The sequence below is a fragment of the Schistocerca piceifrons genome, chromosome 4 (genome assembly GCF_021461385.2).
Source record: "Schistocerca piceifrons isolate TAMUIC-IGC-003096 chromosome 4, iqSchPice1.1, whole genome shotgun sequence".
NCBI classification, from domain to species: Eukaryota; Metazoa; Arthropoda; class Insecta; order Orthoptera; family Acrididae; genus Schistocerca; species Schistocerca piceifrons.
The window spans coordinates 105,627,908-105,652,168 of record NC_060141.1 but is presented as its reverse complement, the minus strand read 5'-3'; the positions used below and the strand labels follow the sequence as shown (position 1 = coordinate 105,652,168).

Here is a 24,261-nt window from a genome sequence, read left to right as displayed (position 1 = left end):
TATTCTCCCTCAAGTATACAAGAGTCTTTGAACGGTCGTTGTAGACTCTGGATTTTAGTTATCCACACAAAAATATTACCGTCCGCGGAGAATTGCCTTCCAAAGTCATCAGGTGTCCGTGAAACTTCCTGCAAAGCACACGCTACAACTAGCACTGTGTGCGCCTTTGTCCCATCAGGTCAATGCACACGTTATAAACATAAATTTGTCGAAGATTGGAAAAAATGTTTCCAATCACGTTGACAAATCGCTTAGAATTCACTATTATAACACCCTCTCTATTTAATAGTGAACACCAATGACGGACTGCACATCTGGAGTGAAGGGTTCTCTCGTAAAGCTCTCAGCGAGCGCATGTTTCGTTTAGTCTAGCATCCAGACAGATGAAAGTATATCTCATCGCTAAGGAATACAAGCTTGCCGCGAGGTACTTTTCGAGCAAATCTTCGCACGCTATTTGCAGAACAACACCGCGTTCATGGAGCATTTGCACCACAGCTGTTATGGGTGAGAATGGAGATGAGTCTCTATGATGGCCTACATTTTCACCCATAATAGCTGTCGTGAAAATTCTCCTTGATCTCAGTATTGTTGTGGGGGGGGGGGGGGGTTGCACGCGTGGCTGTCTTAGCGATTCGTTGTTTTGTGGTGACCACATGTGCCGTGGTAACAACATTTTGAACATTTACGGTTGCGCTGAAGCACAGGAAGCAATTTACTGCCGGCCATGAACAAGACTTCGTCCGTGAATATTGAAGCGCCCACGAAAAGTTCTGGGGGCGGAGCCAATCGACCGGCCGTTGGAGAAGTAGCCTTCTGCGACAAACACATGTTGCTCCTTTGGCATTCATTGCATTGTCAATACTGAGCGATGTGGTAAACAAACTGTGGTGTCACCGCCAGACACCACACTTGCTAGGTGGTAGCCTTTAAATCTGCCGCGGTCCGTTAGTATACGTCGGACCCGCGTGTCGCCACTGTCAGTGATTGCAGACCGAGCGCCACCACACGGCAGGTCTAGAGAGGCGTCCTGGCACTCGCCCCAGTTGTACAGCCAACGTTCATAGCAATGGTTCACTGACAAATACGCTCTCATTTGCCGAGACGATAGTTAGCATAGCCTTCAGCTACGTCATTTGCTACGACCTAGCAAGGCGCCATTACCAGTCTATATTCAGTGTAATAATGTCTAAACAAGAGCGATGTTCTGCAATTGTGGATTAAAGTTAAGTATTCCAAGAACTACGTTCTTTTCTTTATAGGATAATTACTTTACCTTGTTCCAGACCTCACGCCAATCTGCGTGAGCTTAACGCGTGCCTTTCGGCTACCTCCGAGTGGCTTGGCTGTCTTGCCACGCCACTACACAAACTACCCGATCCACCGCAATGAATGAAACGACACTGATGAAACTAATACACTTGCTGTGAAAGTGTAGTTGTAGAGATTAATAAATTTCGAATAGGGTGTTGATGACTTTAATTTAGTATTTAAATCAACTGCACTATATGGATTTAATGTCTGAATTTTTACTGAACATAAACGTAGTCATTTACGATTGACATTTACGAGAATATATAACTTTTTCATGTATTTAATCTAAATCTTGGATTCATTTATCTTACTTCCAATTGATAACTGTGACAAATGACGTTTTTTCAATGGAGAGTATGTGATACAAGTTATCTACTTTTATCTTCTGATGAAACTAGTCATAAATGCTTTTAACATGTAATGATATGTTTCGAATAGCCACTACTTATCATCATAATGTCTAAATGTACATGCTGGATTAGAGATGTAAGTTTCTCCTCGTACTGTGGCAACGTAAGTACCTGTACTCTTGTGACCATGAGGTTTTTACTTCAACTATCTGTATTTATGTTCCATTTACTGCTTGATCAATACACAGATTCAGTAACAGGAGGGGGGGGGGGGGGCACTGAGAGCATACAACCTCACTTTCTTTTAATTTACTGGCTTTCAGAAATTGTCATGGAACCATCTCAGCGTCGGAAATGATATAAAACAGTTTGTTTTTGACAATTAAGAATATATATTAGTTGAATCGTACCCTGGTCAAAGTTACATATACTTAAAAAAGACAGATTCCAATTTAGAACAAAATTTCACTCACACAGAACACTGAACCGAATAAAGGCTACAAGTATTTTCCCATCTAGTATCATCTATTTTTATTTATTTGCTTATTTGGCCTGATAAGATTAGGGTTATCAGGCCCTCTCTTAGATCAGACCAGTGTTTCACAAATTTCATATATTTCTACATGACATTTACCTAATAAATAACAATTTTAATATGACAACTAGTGTTAAAATGATTTGACTGTTTGAAGTGGCATTTTGAGTAAATTACACAAACTATGGACTACTATAGCTAATTCTAGCAGTAGTTCTACAAGTGAATTATACTATGAACTACTAGTGTTAATACTGGCCATAGTCGTACTTCTACTACAGCAGCTGCTGCCAGTAATACCCTACTAACAATAATAGTAATAGTAATAATAATAATAATAATAATAATGTAATAATATAATAGTAATAATGACAGGTATAACAATAATGATAATGGCAAATATATGCAGAATTTAATGGTGTACAAGATATATATGTTTTCTGATACAGCGAGAACTGGGGAAAGTAAATAGAAAGACTTAAGTTCGAGGAGAGATACGAGAGACACTGTTCACTGATAAAACAATAGAGAAGACAGAAAGTATGGAAATATTTGGATTTGTCTGCAGCAATATAGTTGTTCATATGAAGGTAAAATGTGATTAAAGAGTTAAACATCACAGGAACGAGGTGGATGAGAATAGTGTTGAGACTGACTTTTATGTGCATAGAATTTTTTTTTTCAAACAGAAGTATTTTCCCTTTCAAAGCAGTTCCCTTCGGCTGCTTTACAGCAGCGGAGTCGTTGTTCCCAGTCTTGGTTGCAGACCTGAAAGGCTTAAACTGGTAAGGCTTTTAACATATCGTCACATTCGTTTGAATGTTCTCCAGAATCTTTAAATAACATTCTTTAACATTATTTTTTAATTTCCAGATAAGAAAAAAGTCACAAGGATTCAGATCAGGTAAATTAGTGAGCTGTGGAAATTAGGGATGCCTTCTGCAGCCAAAAATTTCGTGGTGGAATTGCCTGTGTGACATAGGGCGTTGGCACTGTGCAGCATCTATTGGTCTACAATATCCGGTCTCACTCCATTCACCGTTTGCTGAACTTTTCGAGGACATCTGTATAAAACATTAGATGTTCTGCTTGGGGACTTCGTAACAAATATAGACAGTGTGATCAAAAGACTCCGGACTCCCGGCAGAAAATAGCTTACAAGTTCGTAGCGTCCTCCATCAGTAATGCTGGAATTCAATATGGTGTTGGCCCACCCTTAGCCTAGATGAAAATTTCCACTCTCGCAGGCATACGTTCAGTCAGGTGCTGGAAGGTTTCTTTGGAAATGACAGCTCATTCTTCACGGAATACTGGACTAAGGAGAGGTATCGATGTTGGTCGGTGAGGCCTGGAACGAAGTCGGCATCCCAGAGGTGTTCTATAGGATTCAGGTCTGGACTCTGTGCAGGCTAGTCCATTACAGGGATGTTATTGTCGTGTAACCACTCCGCCTCAGGCCGTGCGTTATAAACAGGTGATCGAGCGTCTTGACAGATGCAGACGCCATCCCCGAGTTGCTCTTCGACAGTGGGAAGCAAGAACGTACTTAAAACATCAATGTAGGCCTGTGCTGTGATAGTGCCATGAAAATCAACAAGGGGTGCAAGCCCCCTCTATGAAAAACACGATCACACCATAACACCACCGCCTCCGAATTTTACTGTTGGGCCTACACGAGCTGGCAGGCAGATGACGTTCACCGGTCATTCGCCATAACCACACCCTGCCATCGGATCGCCGCATTGAGTGCCGTGATTCGTTACTCCACATATTGTCTTTCGTCTGTTCAATCGTCTAATGCTTACGCTTCTTACACCAAGCAAGGCGTGATGTGTGGCTTATGAGCAGCCGCTCGACCGTGACATCCAAGTTTTCTCACCTCCTGTCTAACCCTCGTAGTACTTGCAGTGGATCCTGATGCAGACTGGAATTCCTGGGTGATGGTCTGGATATATGTCTGACTGTTACACGTTACGACACTCTTCAATTGTCGGCTGTCTCCGACAGTCAACAGACGTTTTCGGCTTGTACGCTTTTGTGCTATACGTGTCCATTCACGTTTCCACTTCACTATCACATCGGACACAGTGTACTTAGGGATGTTTAGGAGCGTGGAAATCTCGCGAATGACACAAGTGACACCGAGTCACCTGACCACGTTCAAAGTCCGTGAGTTCCACGGAGCGCCCCATTCTGTTCTCTAGCGATGTCCAATGACTACTGAGTACCTGGCAGTAGGTGGCAGCACAATGCACCTAATATGAAAAAAGTATGTTTTGGGGGGTGTCCGGATACTTTTGATCACATAGTCTATGCATGAGAGTGTGACTGCTTTTGATATTATGGGTACCAGCAAGCTGAAATGCTGACACCTTTGAAGAGGAAAGCATCCGCTTGAATTTGACACTGGATGGATGGTTGTATGGGAAATTTAGTGTCACCAGCTATAATTATGTGCTCTCATGTCAGTTCTATAATGGGGGGAGCAGTTTGGCAGCAGGCAGACCCGTCTACTTAGGTCGGTAACGCATTGGGTGACAAATCAGAGCTTATGTACGCCTCTACTCCACCCCCGCGCCAATTACATCTGTCCGGTGTTAGAAATATGAAGCCATGAAGCCATATAGATTTACTGAACTGCCTCCCTTTCTTGTTGTTCGGCTCTTATGGTGGAAATCTGTTTCTGTACATGTTGTACGTAACTTCTGTCTTGCTGTACTTTAAAACTTCAGAATTGCGAGGAGCGTATTCCAGTCAACAGTCTCGAAAGTTTTTGTTAATTGTTGTTGGATCATCAGCAATTCTAACATTTTGATGCAGCCTGCCATGTCTTGCTCTTCTGTGCTAACCTCTTCTACTTACAATAGTACTTGCTTGAAACATCTTCAATTTGGTTTTGGATATATTTCAATCTCTTTCTTTCTGTACAGTTTTCACTCTTTACAGATTCTTCAAGTACCATGAAAGTTTTTCTCCAATGTACTGACACATGCCCATGCATCCTGTTCCTTCTTTTGTCAGTGATTTCCACATAGCTCTATCACACCGATTCTGCGAAGAACTGCCTCATTCGTTACTTTATCAGTTCATTTAATTTTCAACATTCTTCTGTAGCACCACGTGTCAAACGATTCGATTTTCTTCTGTTCTACTTTTCATTTCCATAAGGTGCCACGCCCGAAACGTAACTTCTCATATATATCGTCCCCAAATTGATGGTTGATACTACTACACTCATTTTGTTCAGGTAATTTGCCTGAAGTAATCTGCTTTTAAAGGCCATCCTCGTTTCGTACGTCCTACATAATATAGCTTCAAGCAGCAAAATTTCTTCACTTCTTTTACTTTCTTGCCCCCTCGTTCCTTCTAGTCGTCTTTGCGTCTTCCTTAGTTTTACTCTCAGTCCATATTCTGTGCTAAGTAGACTGTTCATTCCAGTCATTGGGTCCTCTAATCCTTTTAGCTGTCACTGAGAGTAGCAATGTCACCAGCAAATCTCCCTGACTCTTAATCCCACTCATGGAACTTTATTTTATTTCTTTCATTACTTCCTCGGTGTATACATTGAACAGTATGGGTGAAAGACTGCATCCTTGTCTTACACCCTTTTTAGTCCGAGAGCTTCGTTCTTGGTCGTCCAATCTTATTGGTCCCTCTTGGTCTTTGACGTATTGTATTACCCATATTTAACTATAGCTTTTTTTCTCAGGATTTCGAACGTCTTCCACCATTCTGCGTTGTCGAACCTTTTCCTCTAGATCGATATATCCAATGAACGTGTCTTGAGTTGTCCTCAGTCTTACTTCCATTATCATGTGCAAAGTCATAACTGCCTCTCTGGTGCCTATATCTTTAAGGAAGCCAAATTCATCGTCATCTCATCCATTCTTCAATATGCTATCCTTGTCAGCAGCTTAGATGTGTGACCTGTGTAGCTGATTACGTGATAATTCTCGAACTTATCTGGTCTTTTCAGGTTTGTGTAGAGAATATTTTTCCGGAAGTCTGATGGTATGTCCAGAGGCTTATAGACCCTACACACGAACATAAATAATCGTTTGAGTGCCATTTCCCGTAAGGAATTTTGCAATTAAAAAGGGGTTTTGCTTATGCCTTCTGCCTTAGTTGATCTCAAGTCTTCGAAAGCTCTGTTAAACTCGTTCCGCTGTAGTGGAACCCCAGTGTCTTCCAAATGGGCTTCCATTTCTTTTGCCGAGTCAGCAGACAATACGTCCCCCCCCCCCCCCTCCCTATCTCCCCAACTTCTCATCCCCAATAGAAGCCTTCATTGAATTCTCTCCTCCTGCAGTGTTAATATTGACACATTTGTGGATTTTTTAGATGATGATCAGTTTGGCTTTAGGAAAGGTAATGGCGCCATAGATGCAGTTATGACGTTGGGCTTGATAATGGAAGCAAGAGTGACAACAACTTAAGAGACTCACATAAGATCTGTAAGCCTACAAAGAAACGCTCGATAATGTATTATGGTGCAAGATTTTCGAACATCTGAGAAAAACAGAATATGTGCAATGGAATAAATAGCGCGAAGACTACAGAACAAAGAAACATTCTATAATGTATTATGGTGCAAGATTTTCGAAATTCTGAGGAAAACAGATATGTGCAATGGGATGGGAAGCGTGAAGAGTACAGAACCTCGAAAGTAAACTGGAAAAAGTCAAGAGTAATAAAAAGCAAGAGAAATGAGAACAACAGTGAACTTAACATCAAAATTGGTAATCACGAAGTACATCTACATCTAAATCTACTTGCTTACTCAGCAGAGGGTTCATCGAACCACGTTCACAATAACTCTCTATTACTCCACTCACGAACACCGCGCGGAAAAAATGAATATCTATATATTTCCGTGTGAGCTCCAATTTCCCTTATATTATTACGATTATCGTTCCTCCGTTTGTGGGTTGGCGTCAGCAAAATATCTTCACATTCGGAGGAGAAACCTGGTGATTGAAATTTCGTGACAAGATTCCACCGCAAAGAGAAACGCCGTTGTTTCAATGATGTGCATCTCAGATCCCGTATCACGTCCGTGACACTCTCTCTCGTATTTCTCGACAATACAAAACGTGGTGCTCTTCTTTGAGCTTCCTGGATGTACTCCATTAATACTATCTGATAAGGATCCCACATAGCGCAACAGTACTCCAAAAGAGGATAGACAAGCGAAGCCTCTCTTTCGCAGAACTGTTGAATATTCTATTCTGCATGTAAATCGCATTCTTTGGGTCACTTTCCTCACCGGTCATTCGCCATAACCACACCCTGCCATAGGATCGCCACATTGTGTGCAGTGATTCGTTACTCCACACATTGTCTTTCGTCTGTTCAGTCGTCTAATGCTTACGCTTCTTACACCAAGCAAGGTGTGATGTGTGGCTTATCAGCAGCCACTCGACCGTGACATCCAAGTTGTCTCACCTCCTGCCTAACCCTCGTAGTACTTGCAGTGAATCCTGATGGAGATTGGAATTCTGTGTGTTATTTCCCATCTAAATTGTTCGTAATTGTGATTCCTAGGTATTTTGTTGAATTTGCGGCCTTTTGATTTGATTAGTTTGTCGTGTAACCCAAGTTTAACGGAATCATTTTAGTACTCATGTGGATGACATCACACCCTTCATTATTTAGGGACAGTTGCCAATTTGCGCACCATATAGATATCTTTTCTAAATTGTTTTGAAATTTGTTTTGATCTCCTGATGATTTTACTAGACGATAAATGACAGTATCATCTGCAAACACTCTAAGACATCAAGTCAGATTGTCTTCTAAATCGTTCATATATATAAGGAACAGCAGACAGCCTATAACTTTACCTTGGAAAATGCCAGAAATCACTTATGTTTTACTTGATTACTTTCTGTCAGTTACTACGAACTGTAATTTTTCTTACATGAAATCACAAATCCAGTCACATAACTGAGACGATATTCCATAAGTACGAAATTTGATTGCAAGCTGCTTGTGTGTCAAAAGCCTTATGAAAGTCTAGAAATACAGAATTAATCTGAAATCCCTTGTTAATAGCACTCAACACTTCGTGTGTGTAAAGAGCTAGTTGTGTTGCACAAGAACGATGTTTTCTAAATCCGTGTTGACCGTGTGTCAGAAGACCGTTCTCTTCGAGGTAATTCGCAATCTACAAACACAACACATCTTCTAATGTCCTTCTTCATATTGACGTTAATAATATGGGCCTGCAATTTAGTGTATTATTCATATTGCCGCTCTCGAATATTGGTGTGACCTGTGCAATTTCCCGGTATTTGGAAACGGATCTTGCGACGAATGAGCGGTTTTATGGTTCAAATGGCTCTGAGCACTGTGAGACTTAGCATCTGAGGTCATCGATCCCTTAGAACTTAGAACTACTTAAACCTAACTAACCTAAGGACATCACACACAACAATGCCCGAGGCAGGATTCGAACCTGCGACCGTAGCGGTCGCGCGGTTCCTGATTGAAGCGCTTAGTACCGCTCGGCCACGCCGGCCTGCGAGCGGTTTTATGTGATCGTTAAGTATGGAGCTATTGCATCAGAATACTTATAAAGGAACCTAATTGGCGTACAGTCTGGATGGGAACACTTACTTTAGTTAAGTGATTTATGTTACTTCCCTACTCTGAAGATGTCTATTCCTATGTTACGCATCTTGACTGATTCAAATTCTGTGATATTTACTTCATCTTCTGTGGTAAAGGAATTTCCGAAGGCAGTATTTAGTAACTCTGCTGTAGCAGCTCTGTTATCGATGGTATTTCCACGGCTATCGCGCAGGGAAGGTATTGATTATGTCTTGCTGCTAGCATATTTTATATACGACCAGTAGGTCTTTGGATATTCTACCGGGTTTCGAGACAAAGTTTCGTTGTGGAGACTATTATACGCATCTCGCATTGAAGTCCCCGCTAAATTTCAAGCTTCTGTAGAAGATCACCAACCTCGGTGATATTCCGTTCGTTTAAATTAGGTATGCTTTCTTCGTTGTTTCGTGCAGCAGTGTTGTGATACGTTTGGTGTACCATGAGGGTCTGCTCCGTCGTTCGTTAAATTATTCGGTATAAATCTCTCAATATCTATCGATCCTATTTCCTTGATTTTCAGCCACATCTGGTCTACACCTACCGTGTCAATTTGGTAGGATTGGAAATTGATCTTCTGGAAGGCGTGAAGCGAGTCTTTATCTGCTTTTTTGAGTAGGTATTCCCTACGTTTATTTTTGGAAGATTTGCGAGTTACGGTATTAATTTTCGCTACGAGAACCCTGTGTTCACTACTCCCTATGTTCATTTCGATACTCGTTATTACCTTAAGATTCTTTGTGGCTAAGAGATCATCTGTGGTTTCACAATAGTTTGCTATTCGAGTGGGCTGATGAACTAACTGCTCGAAATAATTTTCGATGAATGTGATTAGAACAATTTCGATTGATGTTTTATGATTACCTCCTGATTTAAACTGAATTTTCGCCAGCATATCGGAGGTAAACTGAAGTCGCCACCAACTACAACATTACGAGTTGGGCACGTGTCTGAAACTAGACTCAAGTTTTCATTGAACATTTGCCATCTGAGTTGGGAGGTAGGTAAGAGGATTCAATTATTATTTTATTTCGTCTGCCAAGAATGACCTCTACGCATAGTAACTTAAAGAGACTATCTACTTCAATTTCACTACAAGATAAACTACCTTCTAACAACATAAAAGACGGCCGGTGTGGCCGTGCGGTTCTAGGCGCTTCAGTCTGGAACCGCGTGACTGCTACGGTCGCAGGTTCGAATCCTCCCTCGGGCATGGACGTGTGTGATGTCCTTAGGTTAGTTAGGTTTAAGTAGTTCTAAGTCCTAGGGGACCGATGACCACAGATGTTAAGTCCCATAGTGCTCAGAGCCATTTGAACCATTTGAACAACATAAAACAAGCCACAGCCAAATGAACATTATGAAAACCGTATGGCCCTCGCAATGATTTCTGCTCAACTTACCTGCAGCTTTACCCAGCTTCCAGTGCCTATGACTATTTCAGAATCAGTGTTTTCTATTAGAGCTTGGAGTTCTGGTACTTTCCCAACAAATCTTCGACAATTTCCAACTGATACACCTACGGTTCCCAGTTAAATGTTTTTCTTGTGTTCGACCTGCATTCTTTGAAACTGAAACACTTCTTGTGTTTGCCAGAGTCCCTTCAACTAAAAAAACTGCCCAGTCCACGACACGTAGCTCCTGCTACCATTGTAACCGCCTCCAGCTTGTAATGGACTCCTAACCTATTTAGCTGAATCCGAAGTCCCATCAAGGTATGGAGCATACCTGCATAGTCGCAGAATGGTCTGGACCTCTGATTCAGACCGTCCACTCGGCTCTGTACCATAGGTCCGCAATCGGTCCTGTCGGCAGTTCTGCAAATGGTGAGCTCTGCTTTCATCTAGCAAGCAAGACTGACAGCCTTTACCACTTATGACTGCCGCTCCAATCCAAAGCGACATCCGTCATTGATACTGACGTGAGCCACCCCCAGCAGCTGGCTTCAGCCTGTGCACTTCATTGCATTCAGAACGACTTGTTCCGCGACTGGAATGACTTCACCCAGTATGCACAAGGAGCACACATAGGCTTTCTTACGCTGCTTGGCCGCCTTGTCCCTAAGGGGACCCATAATGTGCCTAACACTGGAGCTGCAAATTACCAATAAACCCAACCTCTGTGATTGCCCGGATCATGCAGGCAGAGAGGTTCCCTCTGAAACAGGACAGGTGACAGCATGTGGCTGAGCAACAGTGTCAGCCACAGACGGAACCTGGAACCTATTTGTCAGACTAATCGGGGAAGCATTATGTGCGGCCCCTGGGAACCCTTTCGCCGCCTGCTACGCTTGGAGACGACCTTCCACTCGACCACTGGTGAGAGGTTAACCTCTGTGGGAGCAGTAACTTGGCTGGCCACCGGTCACGACCGATCGGAGGACTGGTAAGCCATGTTGTATCCCCACGACTAGCCGACAACAGTGACACACATCCATTTAAGCCAGAAGCTGTGTAACCGAGGCCATCACAGCCTGGAGCTGAGAACGAAGTGTCACCAACTCGGCTTGTACCCGCATACAGCATCACCAATCCCTCTCCATACTATAGAACAGGGAAAACTACACTACACAGACAAACAAACAATTATCGACACACTCTAGGAACTCTACAGTAGACACTATGAAAAGAACTGTGTGTAATAAATTAGATTAATATGTAGAGGTTCAAAAACTAAACTACCTAAGAACTCAGGTGAGACTAAATAATTTGCTCCTGAAACTTCCTGGCAGATTAAAACTGTGTGCCGGACCGCGACTCGAACTCGAGACCTTTGCCTTTCGCGAGCAAGTGCTCTACCAACTGAGCTACCCAGGCATGACTAACGCCCCGTCCTCGCACCTTTACTTCCGCCAGTACCTCGCCTCCTACCTTCCAAACTTTACAGAAGCTCTCCTGCGAACCTTTCAGAACTAGCACTCCTGAAAGAAAGGATATTGCGGAGACATGGCTTAGCCACAGCCTAGGGGTTGTTTCCAGATGAATAGAGCACTTGTCTGCGAAAGGCAAAGGTCCCGAGTTCGAGTCGCGGTCTGGCACACAGTTTTAATCTGCCAGGAAGTTTCATATCAGCGCACACTCCGCTGCAGAGTGAAAATCTCATTCAGGAAACAACCCCTAGGCTGTGGCTAAGCCATGACTCCGCAATATCCTGTCTTTCAGGAGCGCTAGTTCTGCAAGGTTCGCAGGAGAGCTTCTGTGAAGTTTGGAAGGTAGGAGACGAGGTACTGGCGGAAGTAAAGCTGCGAGGACGGGGCGTAAGTCATGCTTGGGTAGCTCAGTTGGTAGAGCACTTGCCCGCGAAAGGAAAAGGTCCCGAGTTCCAGTCGCGGTCCGGCATACAGTTCTACTCTGCCAGGAAGTTTCATATCAGCGCACACTCCGCTGCAGACTGAAAATCTCATTCTGGAATTTACTCCTGGTTAGAATCTTGTAATAACTAACAAAACTGGTTTACTTTACGGCAGAAACAAGAACGCGAAAACTGTGTTCAAAAATGGTTCAAATGGCTCTGAGCACTTTGGGACTTAACATCTATGGTCATCAGTCCCCTAGAACTTAGAACTACTTAATCCTAACTAACCTAAGGACATCACACAACACCCAGTCATCACGAGGCAGAGAAAATCCCTGACCCCGCCGGGAATCGAACCCGGGAACTCGGGCGTGGGAAGCGAGGACGCTCGAGAACTGTGTCTATTAAGTATTAAACTTATACGCAGAAATTCAAGAAACTAAACTACCAAAGCACACAGATGAGACTATATAATTCACTTCTGGTTACGAACTCATAAAATGTCACAAAATCAGTTTCTTCCCTTTTGCTGCTCGTGTGTCGGCCAGCTGCTGCTAGTAAACGTAGTTAGAGGAAGAAAAGTAACCCATGACGGACTAAGCAAGGAAGACATAAAATCAGAGTATTTCATGAAAAAAGGCCATTCCTGCCCAAGAGAAGACCATCAATGTCAAACACGTGCCTTAGTTTAGGAAGAAATTCCTGAGATTATGTATTTGAAGCACAGCATTGTATAGTGGCGAATCATGGGAGGTGGAAAAATCGGAGCAGAAACGAATCGAAGCGGTTGAGATGAGGTGCTACAGAAGAATGCTGGAAATTAGTTGGACTGATGAGGCAAAGAATGACAAGGTTCTCTACAGAATCAGCGAAGAAAGGAACACTCGGGAATCACTGACAAAAAGAAGCGACAGGTTGATAGGACAAGTGTTAAGGCATCGGGGAATAACTTCCATGGTACTGGAGCGAACTGCAGAGTATAATAACTATACAGGCAGGCAGAGAGTGTAATACATCCAGAAAATAAATGAGGACTTAGGATACAAGTGCTACTCTGAAATGAAGAGGACACCGCAGGAGAGGAATTTGTGATGTGCCACATGAAATTAAAAAAATATAAAATAAATAAAAAAAGACTATGGCAATAATATAGTATGCTGTATAAAGTTTCTGATTATAACTCAGAGCAACAAGAAATCTTGCAGTAAGGTTTTCAAAATGCGTTGTTGTGTCTTCCGATAGACGAGGCGTCTGACTCTTAACAATAAAACTTGTTCAGCTAAGCTAACTATGGGTTTTAACGACTGTATACATGTACTTTCTATATTGTTTCAACATACTTATTGGCACAAAACATTGTTAATCCTTCATTTTAATATTGACCTATGAGAAGGGATTCGTTATTGGCGCAGGCTGGATGATATAACAATTGAAGGGCTAATATATAGATTAAAATTATCCTACCATATAGACAGATAAACGGCAAAGAATATTTACTCGGAACTTAGAGGTGCTGGCCCCGGTTTTATAAAACTTTCTTAACGATCGTGGTACTTTTGTAAATATTTTTTCTGCCTTTGTTCTTAATCCAGTCACGAAAACAAACAACGGCTGGGAGAGCGGTGTGCTGACCACATGCCCTTCCATATCCGCATCCAGTGACAGCTATGGTTGAAGATGACGCGGCGATCGGTCGGTATCGTTGAGCCTTCCGAGGATTGTAAGGATGGAGTATTGGTGTTTTATTTTTCCTTTTAATCCGGAACAGCCTGTATTCAAGGAGATGACACGAAATTGGAAAGCCTATTGGCACACCATTACGTTACAGAGCCATGTAACTTATGCAAAGTGGCATACCTTCAGCCAGAATACCGTGCTGGAAAATTTCCCATCGTTTTATTGCACGTATTCCCACAAACGCCTAGTGTCGAAAATACTCTTAACCATCGACTGAAAGCATCAGATGTTTCGAGGACCTGTTTCAAACTATTCTCAAGCACTTAGCTGGTGACAGAGAACAAAACGTGGCTTAAAACGTGGATCTTGCGAACACTGACGTTCCCCTCAAATGTTGATGAGGGCCGTGTGTGCGTGCGAGTAGGCGGCTACACCCAACCACTGAGTGGGGCGACCATTGCAGTTCGATACGGATCAGGTCGCCCCTCCACGTCACCGCCATAAATGTTCGCGTGCCAATTGTCACGCAGGACGTTTTATTTAAGCCTTATTGATCTTCCCGCATGACAGCCCCAATTTCCTGCAGTGCCTTGCCCGCTATTGGCTAGAGAGCCATGAAATAAGTCATACCGCGATAGTCCTCAATCTACAGGGTTTTAAACCGTGCTCTTAACACCGCATTGCATTTGAATTATGTCTCCCCCTTTTCCTATAAATTAGTTTTTTTGTGCCGTTGGGTTCTGCTGTGACGGTGATGCCGAGAGAAATGTAGAGCCACTTCGAGTAACCAGGAGTTAAAGCGTGCCAGAAGTAATCTGCGTCCAAGATAGCGGGAATACATTTTCATTTAACGAATGCAGACAGTTGTTAAAAATCTGGATATCGATGTCGGAAACAATAACTTCGCTAACGAGCGTTTTGTTCTAAGAGGTTTAGCCGTTCCCTTGACAGTTTTTCACATCCTGAGAACTCTGAGATAATTTTACTACGGATGTAAGTTCTCCTTTTACTTTCTTAAAACCGTTTTACTGTCGCTCCTTTTCTGTTTTTCAATACTGACACAATACGTACAAATATGTGACACATCTCTCTAGAATGTTCGTGATTGTCGTTGTCCTCGTTGTCTAGCGGTTAAATTAAACATTTGCACTATTCGGTTTGTGATGTTTTCGGATGATCCATGAGAATTCGAAAGCTTATAAGCACTGAATTTTTAACTACATGCCGATACTAAACACATCAAAAAATGTTTTGCATCACCCCGTTTCCCAGAGCTCCTGAAGACAGAGGTTGATTGACAATATTGAATCACAGACACAGTCCCTGTGACTGTTCAGAGATGTCACTAAACCCGCGCAAAGATGTAAACAATCATGCATGAGCAGTGTCTATTAGACAGAGGGGGTCAGACAGCCTATTAGTTCCAGTCATTCCACCAGGAAGGAGGTACACACCTCGTGTTGTCTGTAGTTCAACCGTGCTTAGAGGGTCATACCACGGTTCGATCGAGTCCACATTGTTACATTGTGCCAGGAAGGGCTCTCAACAAGGGAAGTGTCCAGGCGTCTCGGAATGAACCAAAGCGATGTCGTTCGGACATGGAAGAGATACAGTGAGACAGGAACTGTCGATGGCATGCCCCACAAAGGCAGCCAAACTGCTACTACTGCAGTGGATGACCGCTACCTGCTGATTAAGGCTCGGAGGAACCCTGACAGCAACGCTACCATGTTGAATGATGCTTTTCGTGCAGCCACAGGACGTCGTGTTAAGACTCTGTGTGCGATAGGCTGCAATATGTGAAACTTCACTCTCTACGTCCATGGCGAGGTCCATCTTTGCAACAACGACAGCATGCAGCGCGGTACATATGGGCCCAACAACATGCCGAAAGAACCGCTCAGGATTGGCATCACATTCTCTTCCCCGATGAGTTTCGCATACGCCTTCAACCAGACAATCGTTGGAGACGTGTTTGGAGGCAACCCGTTCAGGCGGAACGCCTTAGACGCACTGTGTAGCTAGAGCAGCAAAGTGGAGATTTCCTGCCGTTTTGGGGTGGCATTATGTGGGGTCAACGTACGACGCTGGTGCTCATAGAAGGCGCAGTAATGGCTGTACGATACGTGAATGCCAACTTCCGACCAATAGTGCAACCATATCGGGAGCATATAGGCGAGGCATTCATCCATGAAGACAATTCGATACTCCATCGTGCATATCTTGTGAATGACCTCCTTTAGGATAACGACATCCTTCGACTAGAGCTACCAGCATGTTCTCCAGACATGAACGCTGTCGTACATGCCTGGGATGGATTGAAAAAGGCTGTTCATGCACGACGTGACCCACCAAACACTCTGGTGGATCTACGCCGAATCGCCGTCGAGGAGTGGGTCAATCTGGACCAACAGTGCCTTGATGAACTTGTGAACAGTACGCCACGACGAATACAGGCACGCATCAATGCAAGAGGAGGTGCTGGTGGATATAGATGTACCGGGGTGTACAGCAATCCGGGCCACCACATCTAAAAAAAAAAAAAAAAAAAAAAAATGTTCACTTGTGTATCAACTCTTATGGGACTTAACTGCTAAGGTCATCAGTCCCTAAGCTTACACACTATTTAACCTAAATTATCCTAAGGACAAACACACACACCCATGCCCGAGGGAGGACTCGAACCTCCATCACCTGCGAAAGTCTCGCTGTATAGAGGTACAAAATCCAGTGTGTGGTTTGAGAGCTGGTCACTCAGGATGGAGCAGTATAAAGTTACGATTGAGGATGGTGCCGTAATCTGTTAATCTTGGTTCCACAATAAATACGTTAAATTCATTTAACGAAATTAAAATTTTTAAATAATCTCTTAAAAAAACAAAATTGACTAAGTGATCGCTCAGTCCGGAACCGCGAGACTGCTACGGTCGCAGGTTCGAATCCTGCCACGGCCATGGATGTGTGTGTTGTCCTTAGGTTAGTTAGGTTTAAGTAGTTCTAAGTTCTAGGGGACTGATGACCACAGATGTTAAGTCCCATAGTGCTCAGAGCCATTTGAACCATTTGACTAAATGATGGCTGAAGGCCTTACCACGGAAAAAAATTTCACAATTTTAGGGCCGAAGGCCTTCAACAATAACCTCAAACAACAAACGTCTGAAGGCCTGAATTAGAAATTAGAAGAACAATTCCAAATAGCACCTTTAATATAAACGCCTTGCTTTTAAAACAAGTTTGCTTTAAAAAAAAAGGCCGTATCGCCAAAGTAGTGGAATTATTGCTCGGCTGAAGGCCACTCCGACAATAATGATAAAATTACAAATATCCTTAAAACAAACATCACAATCTAAGGATAGGCCGCTGTGGCCGAACTGTTATAGCCGCTTCAGTCCGGAACCGTGCTGCTGCCTCAGGCACGGATATGTGTGATGTCCTTACGATAGGTTTAAGTAATTCTAAGTCCAGGGGATTGATGACCATAGTGCTTAGAGCCATTTGAACAGTTTTGAACAATCTAAGAATTCGGGACAAGTGGTTCTCAGCAAGTATTCGAAGGGTCGGTCTGGGAAGGTAACTGAAACATAAGGTAAGGTGAGCAGGCAGCCAAGAGTTGAATTCACGCAACAGGATGGCAACTCAAACTAGGGGCAGCTTAAGGGCTGACCGACCGACTAACCAATCCGTCTACGTCCGATCACCGGTACAACGATGAAATGTTTTTAGGCAAGGGCGAAGAGACAGACAGCACTACGTCTTCAGAAAACACCCAAGGCCGAAGGAAACACTAGAACCAGGGTATACCTCCCAAAAAAAAAAAAAAAAAAATCACGGTACAGTAGAAGAGCCTCTCGAACTACACGCCGTGTCGGACAGCATAACACAAACACGCATCAAAAAATGTTTTGCATCACCTCGATTCCAAGAGTTCCATACCTGTACAGAAAATTGCAATAGCGATCATCATAAACATCATCTCCGCCCTTTCTATTGCTCATGAAAGCCACACGTTGGATTTTGTATCACTATACAGCGAGACCTTCAGAGGTGGTGGTCCCGATTGCTGCGCACATCGGTACATCTAATATCCAGTAGCACGTCCTCTTGCATTGATGCATACCTGTATTCCTCGTGGAATACTATTCACAAGTTCATCAAGTCACTGTTGGTCCAGATTGTCCCTCTCCTCAACGGCGATTCGGCGTAGATCCCTGAGAGTGGTTGGAGGGTCACATCGTGCATAAAAAGCCCTTTTGTGATTCTCCAACAGAAAGGGGTTTCCACTCAATGGTCTGAAGATGACCACAGCAGTGGTCGAAACCGGTCACCTTATAAAATAAATTGTGATCAAGACTGTTTTTAATAGTAATTATTTACAAGACATTGATCACTGCTGTTCCCATAATGCATTCAAAAGTTATCCCAGGCTTGTTCGGTAGGGTTCATGTCTGGAGAACATGTTGGCTCAAAAATGGCTCTGAGCACTATGCGACTTAACTTCTGAGGTCATCAGTCCCCTAGGACTTAGAACTACTTAAACGTAACCAACCTAAGAACATCACACACATCCATGCCCGAGGCAGGATTCGAACCTGCGACCGTAGCGGTCGCGCGGATCCAGACTGTAGCGCCTAGAACCGCTCGGCTACTACGGCCGGCAACATGTTGGCCACTCTAGTCGAGAGATATCGTTATCCGGAAGGAAGTCATTCACAAAATGCGCACCATGGTGCTCGAATTGTTATGCAGGAAGACGAATGCCTTTCTAATATGCTGCCGATATGGTTTCACTACCGGTCTAAGGATGGCAATCATGTATCGTACAGCAGTTACGGCACCTTCCCTGACCACCATTCGGCATGTTGTTGGGCCTATCTGTACCGCGCTGCATGCTGTCGTTGTTGCGAAGATGGATCTCACTATGGACGTCGGGAGTGAAGTTGCACATCATGCAGCCTATCACACACAGTTCGAGTCTTAACACGACGTCCTGTGGGTGCACGAAAAGCATCATTCAACATGGATGCGGTGCTGCCAGGGTTCCTCCGAGCCATAATCGGTAGGTAGCAGTCATACACTGCAGTAGAAGCAGTCTGGCTGCCTTTGCGAGGAATGTCATCGACAGTTCCTGTCTCACTGTATCTCTTCCATGTCCGAACAACATAGCTTTGGTTCATTCCGAGACACCTGGACACCTCTTTTGTTGAGAGCCCTTCCTGGTCCAAAGTAACAATGCGGACCCGATCGAACCGTGGTATGACCCTCTACGCATGGTTGAACTACAGACAACACGAGCCGTGTACCTCCTTCCTGATGGAATGACTGGAACTAATAGCAGCTGCTCATGCATGATTGTTTACATCTTTGGGCGGGTTTAGTGACATCTCTGAACAGTCAAAAGGACTGTGACTGTGGAATAGTACCCACAGTCAACGTTTATTCTCAGGTGTTCTGGGAAAACTATTTTGATGTCTGTATTCCACTGAATTTTCTACATACCAGCTGAATGTTCTCTAATTTCCTGAATATTCTGTACTTTACATCGTAACGTGTTGTAGGTTTTACTGTGGCTTCAGCTTTAAACGGTGTAGAAATGTTAGTTACTTTCAGAGATCATACTTGGCAGTCCCATTTTCCTTCGTCCAGCGTTTTTACGTATTAATTTAGTCACAATATTTTCTTGGTATCCATTAGCTTTGGTTGGCTGTAATACAGGAGTTGGACAAAAATATGGCAACAATAAAAACACAACATATTACCATGCCAAATATGGTGTAACAAAACCACCGGCATTCAAAACAGTTTCCTGGCATGTCGGAAATGATAAATACAGGTGTTGTATGTTTTCACGGGAATCTTAGACAGATGAGCCATATAATTATGACCATCAACCTACTATCGATATAAACTTGTTCACCCGTTAGCAGCGTTACCTGGCAAGGATTGACTGCTAGTCAGACACACGGAACGGACATAGAGTGCTGTCCGTGTGTAGAATGGAGAAGGTGTGCGATATATCTGAGTCTGCCCGAGGGCAGATTGTGATGGCCCAGAGGCTTGGCACGAGCATTTCGGTAACTGCACAACTTGTCGGGTGTTGGAGGATTGCTGTTGTGATTTTCTCCAACACATGGCGAAACTAAGGTGAATCGACGTCCAGACGTTGTGGGATTGGTCGGCCTCCCTTCATTACAGATGTCGGACGTCGTAGGCTGGGCGGAGTGATCAAACAACTCAAGCGACGAACTGTAGCTAACACGAGACTTTAATGACGGGCAGGGTACAAGTGTGTCTGAACACATAGTAAACCGAAGATTCCTAATGCGGGCCTTCGCAGCCGACGACACATGCACGTGCCAATGTTAACACCACGACTGATATAAGCACATGACCATCTGCATTGGCCGTTTCGTGGTGGCAGAGCGTTGCATGGTCTGATGAGCCCCAATACTTTCCTCAACACGCCGATGGGAGGTAGTGAATCCGTCGTCTTTCAGGGGAACAGCTCCTTGAAACCTTTAATGCGTGACGGAGACACGCTGGCGGCGGATCTGTTATGCTCTGTATAAAATTCACATCGACATTCACGTGTCCAGTTTAGCTCTTGCAAGGCAGCCGGCCGATTTGGCCGAGCGGTTCTAGGCGCTTCAGTCTAGAACCGCGCGACTGCTCCAGTCGCATATTCGAATCCTGCCTCGGGCATGGACGTGTGTGGTGTCCTTCGGTTAGTTAGTTCTAAGTTCTAGAGGACTGATGACCTCAGCAGTTAAGTCCCACTGTGCTCAGAGCCATTTGAACCATCTTGCAAGGCACCATGGCGACCAAGAGGTGTCGTACACTGAGTGCAGACTACATACATCCCTTCCCGACGGCTGTGGCATTCTTCTGCAAAATAAAGCGCCACTCACATGGCCAGGAGTGAGACAGATGTTTCGAGGAAAACAGGCGATTCCCCCAACTCACAATATCTGAACCCGGTCGAACACACCTGGGATGTGATTCAACGTGAAGTCAGAGCTCATCGCCCCCTCCCCGATATTTATTGGAACTGAGTGACTTTTGTGTGCAAATGTTGTGCCAACTCCATCCGGCAACCTACTCAGATGTTATTGTTCCCATGCCACGACGCGGCCCCCTGTTGTCCGTGCCAAAGGTGGACATACCGGCTATTAGGTTGTAAGCATAATGTTCTGGCTGATCCTGCAAAATAGTGGTAAATTTGGGTATTGATGAGAATGATGTGTAGCGATCAGGTACCCTTCTCTCCAAAGTAAACCACAAATCACAATAATTTGTGATCTGGTGATTGCGGTGGCTGTGGAAAATGCAAAAATTCATCTTCGTGTCAGAAAACGGGTCCAGGACGATGCGAGCTGTTTAAATGACAAGGCTAACAGTTCAATTCACAGTCATGCTATTTATAGTCATAACAGCTTTCATCTTTTTTATATTGTAGTTCCTCTTACTTTCCGTGCTTTCTAAGAAAATTTCAGAGAAATTACGCCTTATGCAAGATACGTTTCGATTCGTTTTGTTTTTCTAAAACGTGTTCCAGGTCTTTCTACACCATGTCCTAAAGTAATAAGGCCTTATTACTTTAGTACGTTGTGCAGAAAAGATCTGAAGATGGTCATTACTGACTGAAACTGTTCATCGTCAAAAGAATTGATATTGTGATCAAAGACTTAAATAAGAAAAAAACATTGGTCAGGAATTTACCATTGACGACCATGTTCCGTTTAGATTTCACGGCCGATTTAAGGCGGATGTTGGGTACCATTCTGCAGACGATGTTTCGTTTCGATCAAGGACACTTTCCCTCGTTTCAGTTACTTAGGACTACCGATGTCAGGATAGCGCATAAGAAATGTCTCTGTGCCGGCTGTGTCGCCGTTCGGTTCTAGGCGCTTCAGTCTGGAACCGCGTGACCGCTGCGGTCGCAGGTTCGAATCCTGCCTCGGGCATGGATGTGTGTGATGTCCTTAGGTTGGTTAGGTTTAAGTAGTTCTAAGTTCTAGGAGACTGATGACCACAGATATTAAGACCCATAGTGCTCAGAGCCAGTTGAGCCAACCAAATGTCTCTGTTCGTAAATAATATTGGTTTGTTGCTTTGCTGGTTATATAACGGGACTCGTGGTAATGTTGCCTGATGTACAGATATAAAATGCTAATTTCATATAGCTTTTTTCGGTGGCGTAGAACTTTGCGGCTTATGTTTGAGACTAGATTTTGGATTAGGCTTTGATTTTCCTTTACATGGTTAACTGAACATGTTCGCTAATTGCTTCTTGCTCGCACAAGAGTAAGGCCTCCCTTCACCAATGTTAGGGTCAGCGTGTCGAAATGCATTTTAAACATATTGTCTCTATATAAGAACCAGGAGAAGACGCGTCGGATGTTGTAGGCCAGTGGATCTGGGACAGGAAATACCTTCCCCACGTACCATACTTTAATTGCTGCTGACACGTCAATTTTCTTCACTTTTTGAAGTAGGAGTAATTCTCTGAATTTTCAGAACGGCTTCATAATGGATTATCATCTGAGCTGGAATGACATTTAGATAAAGAGAGAGGCAAGCCGATAGTGTGGTACGCCTGACGACAATACTGGACAGTTGAGTGGCATCATATCGTATTATCATACGAATCCAGGTTGTGTGTAGAGCATCACGCTGTGCATGTCCGGTTGCCAGGAGATCGAAAATTGGCACATTTAATTTGTCATCATCACAGGTGCCAATCACCTTGCATCATGGGTGTCATTGAGTAAACGTCACAAAGACCTCAAGTTCGCATTGCCGGCAATTGAAGAGCAGCAATAACATCTGTAGCGGTTTAATGCCGGTGTTCTGAGTCCTATCTTGGTGGTGTCCTTGACGTTATGTTTTAACAAACTAAGGCGACAGCGCCTGTTCTCCATGCTCTCCAGACCAACCTCGATAAAGAATGTGTTCGAGTGTTGGCCCGTCCAGCATGATCTCCATATATCTTAAACATTCAAAACATCTGATTATAGTTACCAAGAGGCTGGCATGTACCCCTCGCCGGGCACTACTGTTGAAGATCTGTGGCACAGGCCACAGAGTTGAAGCATCATGCATTGGTGTATGCGTGTCTTTCATGCAAGCCCACAGGGAGACCACGCGGCAACCGGATTTTTGCAATTTTTTATATTTATTGTACATGAAGGTCAGAAGTATATGACCCCTCAAAGCAGCTCGATGCAGCTCTCAGAAACTGTCGAGTGAAACAGTTTTCAATTTTTCCGACCATCATTAATACAATAAAGAACGACTGTTATTATGCGAAGCAGTGTGTCTCTGTGGCAAAGTGGTTGACAGCTGTGTGGAAAGGGGGGAGGGGTGGCGGGCTTTAGACATCTGGTGGCCATCCTGATTTAGGTTTGCCGTGATTTCCCTAAATCGCTCCAGGCAAATGGCAGGATGGTTCCTTTGAAAGCGCACGGCCGACTTCCTTCCCCGTCCTTCCCTAACCCAATGAGACCGATGACCTCGTTGTTTGTCTCTTCCCCCAAAACAACCCAACATCTGGTGGATTCAAAGTTTTGAACAAAGAAGCTTAGTCTACGAGCATTTCCGTGAGGCGTAAAATATATGAAGAAGATCTGTAGTGCATGGGACTGGTAATTTCTGGACCGAGTATCATTTCGATCACTGATTTTTATTTCCTTTGCCCCGTTCATTTCCAATCTGTTAGCAGCTTTTGTAACTATTATTTCAAACTGCTGTATAATCTTCTTACAGCTTTGACAATAAACATACCGTTTACTGCATTCCTCTATCGATCTTTGTTTTTGAGATATTTAATTTTGAAATCAGGGAGTCCTTTTCTGGACACCCTGTATCACCAGGATGTGTTCTTTCTCCTCACCCCGGAGGCAGTAATTGAATTAAGAGTCAGCAAAGAATAAAATTTAAATCAATTGGCGACCATTGAGCTAGCGTCACAAATTTTCAAACGTCCACTGCCATGTATGAAGGCGAGTGACACCACGAGTGCTAACGTCGATCGAGGGGTATCGTCGTGATCGTACTGAATGACATTGAGCGGTCAGAAACTACAACAGCTCAAGCTTGAGTATTCCAACGATGTCCCACAATAAACTGCGCTTCTTCTGAACGGAAATTACTCAGAAAAAAAAAAAACTTGTGTTGCATTAATTATTGAACGGCTCTCATAAAAAATGTGTATACTTGCCAAGTTTCGCGCTGTTACAATTTTAATGTCCAGCAGTGTGAAGTACGGCTACGGAGGAGCTATCGAGGGCAGTGTAGGGGACGTGTGTGTCTGTGTGTTGCCGGGCAGAGCGGCCGCGCGGCTCGCTGCTGACTCCGGCGCTGAGCGTGGTGGCGGGCGTGGCGGCGGCCCTGCTGGTTGTGTCGCTGGTGACGGCGACACTGGTGCGTATGCTGTGCCGGCGGCGCGCCCGCAGGCAGCGACAGCGCCGCAAGCGCAACGACGCC

At 43.9% G+C, this 24,261-nt stretch overlaps 1 protein-coding gene across 1 annotated transcript in view; it reads left to right on the top strand.

The window, feature by feature from the left end:
* Nucleotides 1-24,261, top strand: part of LOC124795635 (nephrin-like) — a 910,890-nt gene that overhangs the window by 882,704 nt on the left and 3,925 nt on the right. The window contains exon 12 of the mRNA XM_047259707.1: nt 24,104-24,198. Within this exon, the coding sequence (XP_047115663.1) occupies nt 24,104-24,198 (95 nt within the window). The remainder of the gene's footprint in view (nt 1-24,103; nt 24,199-24,261) is intronic.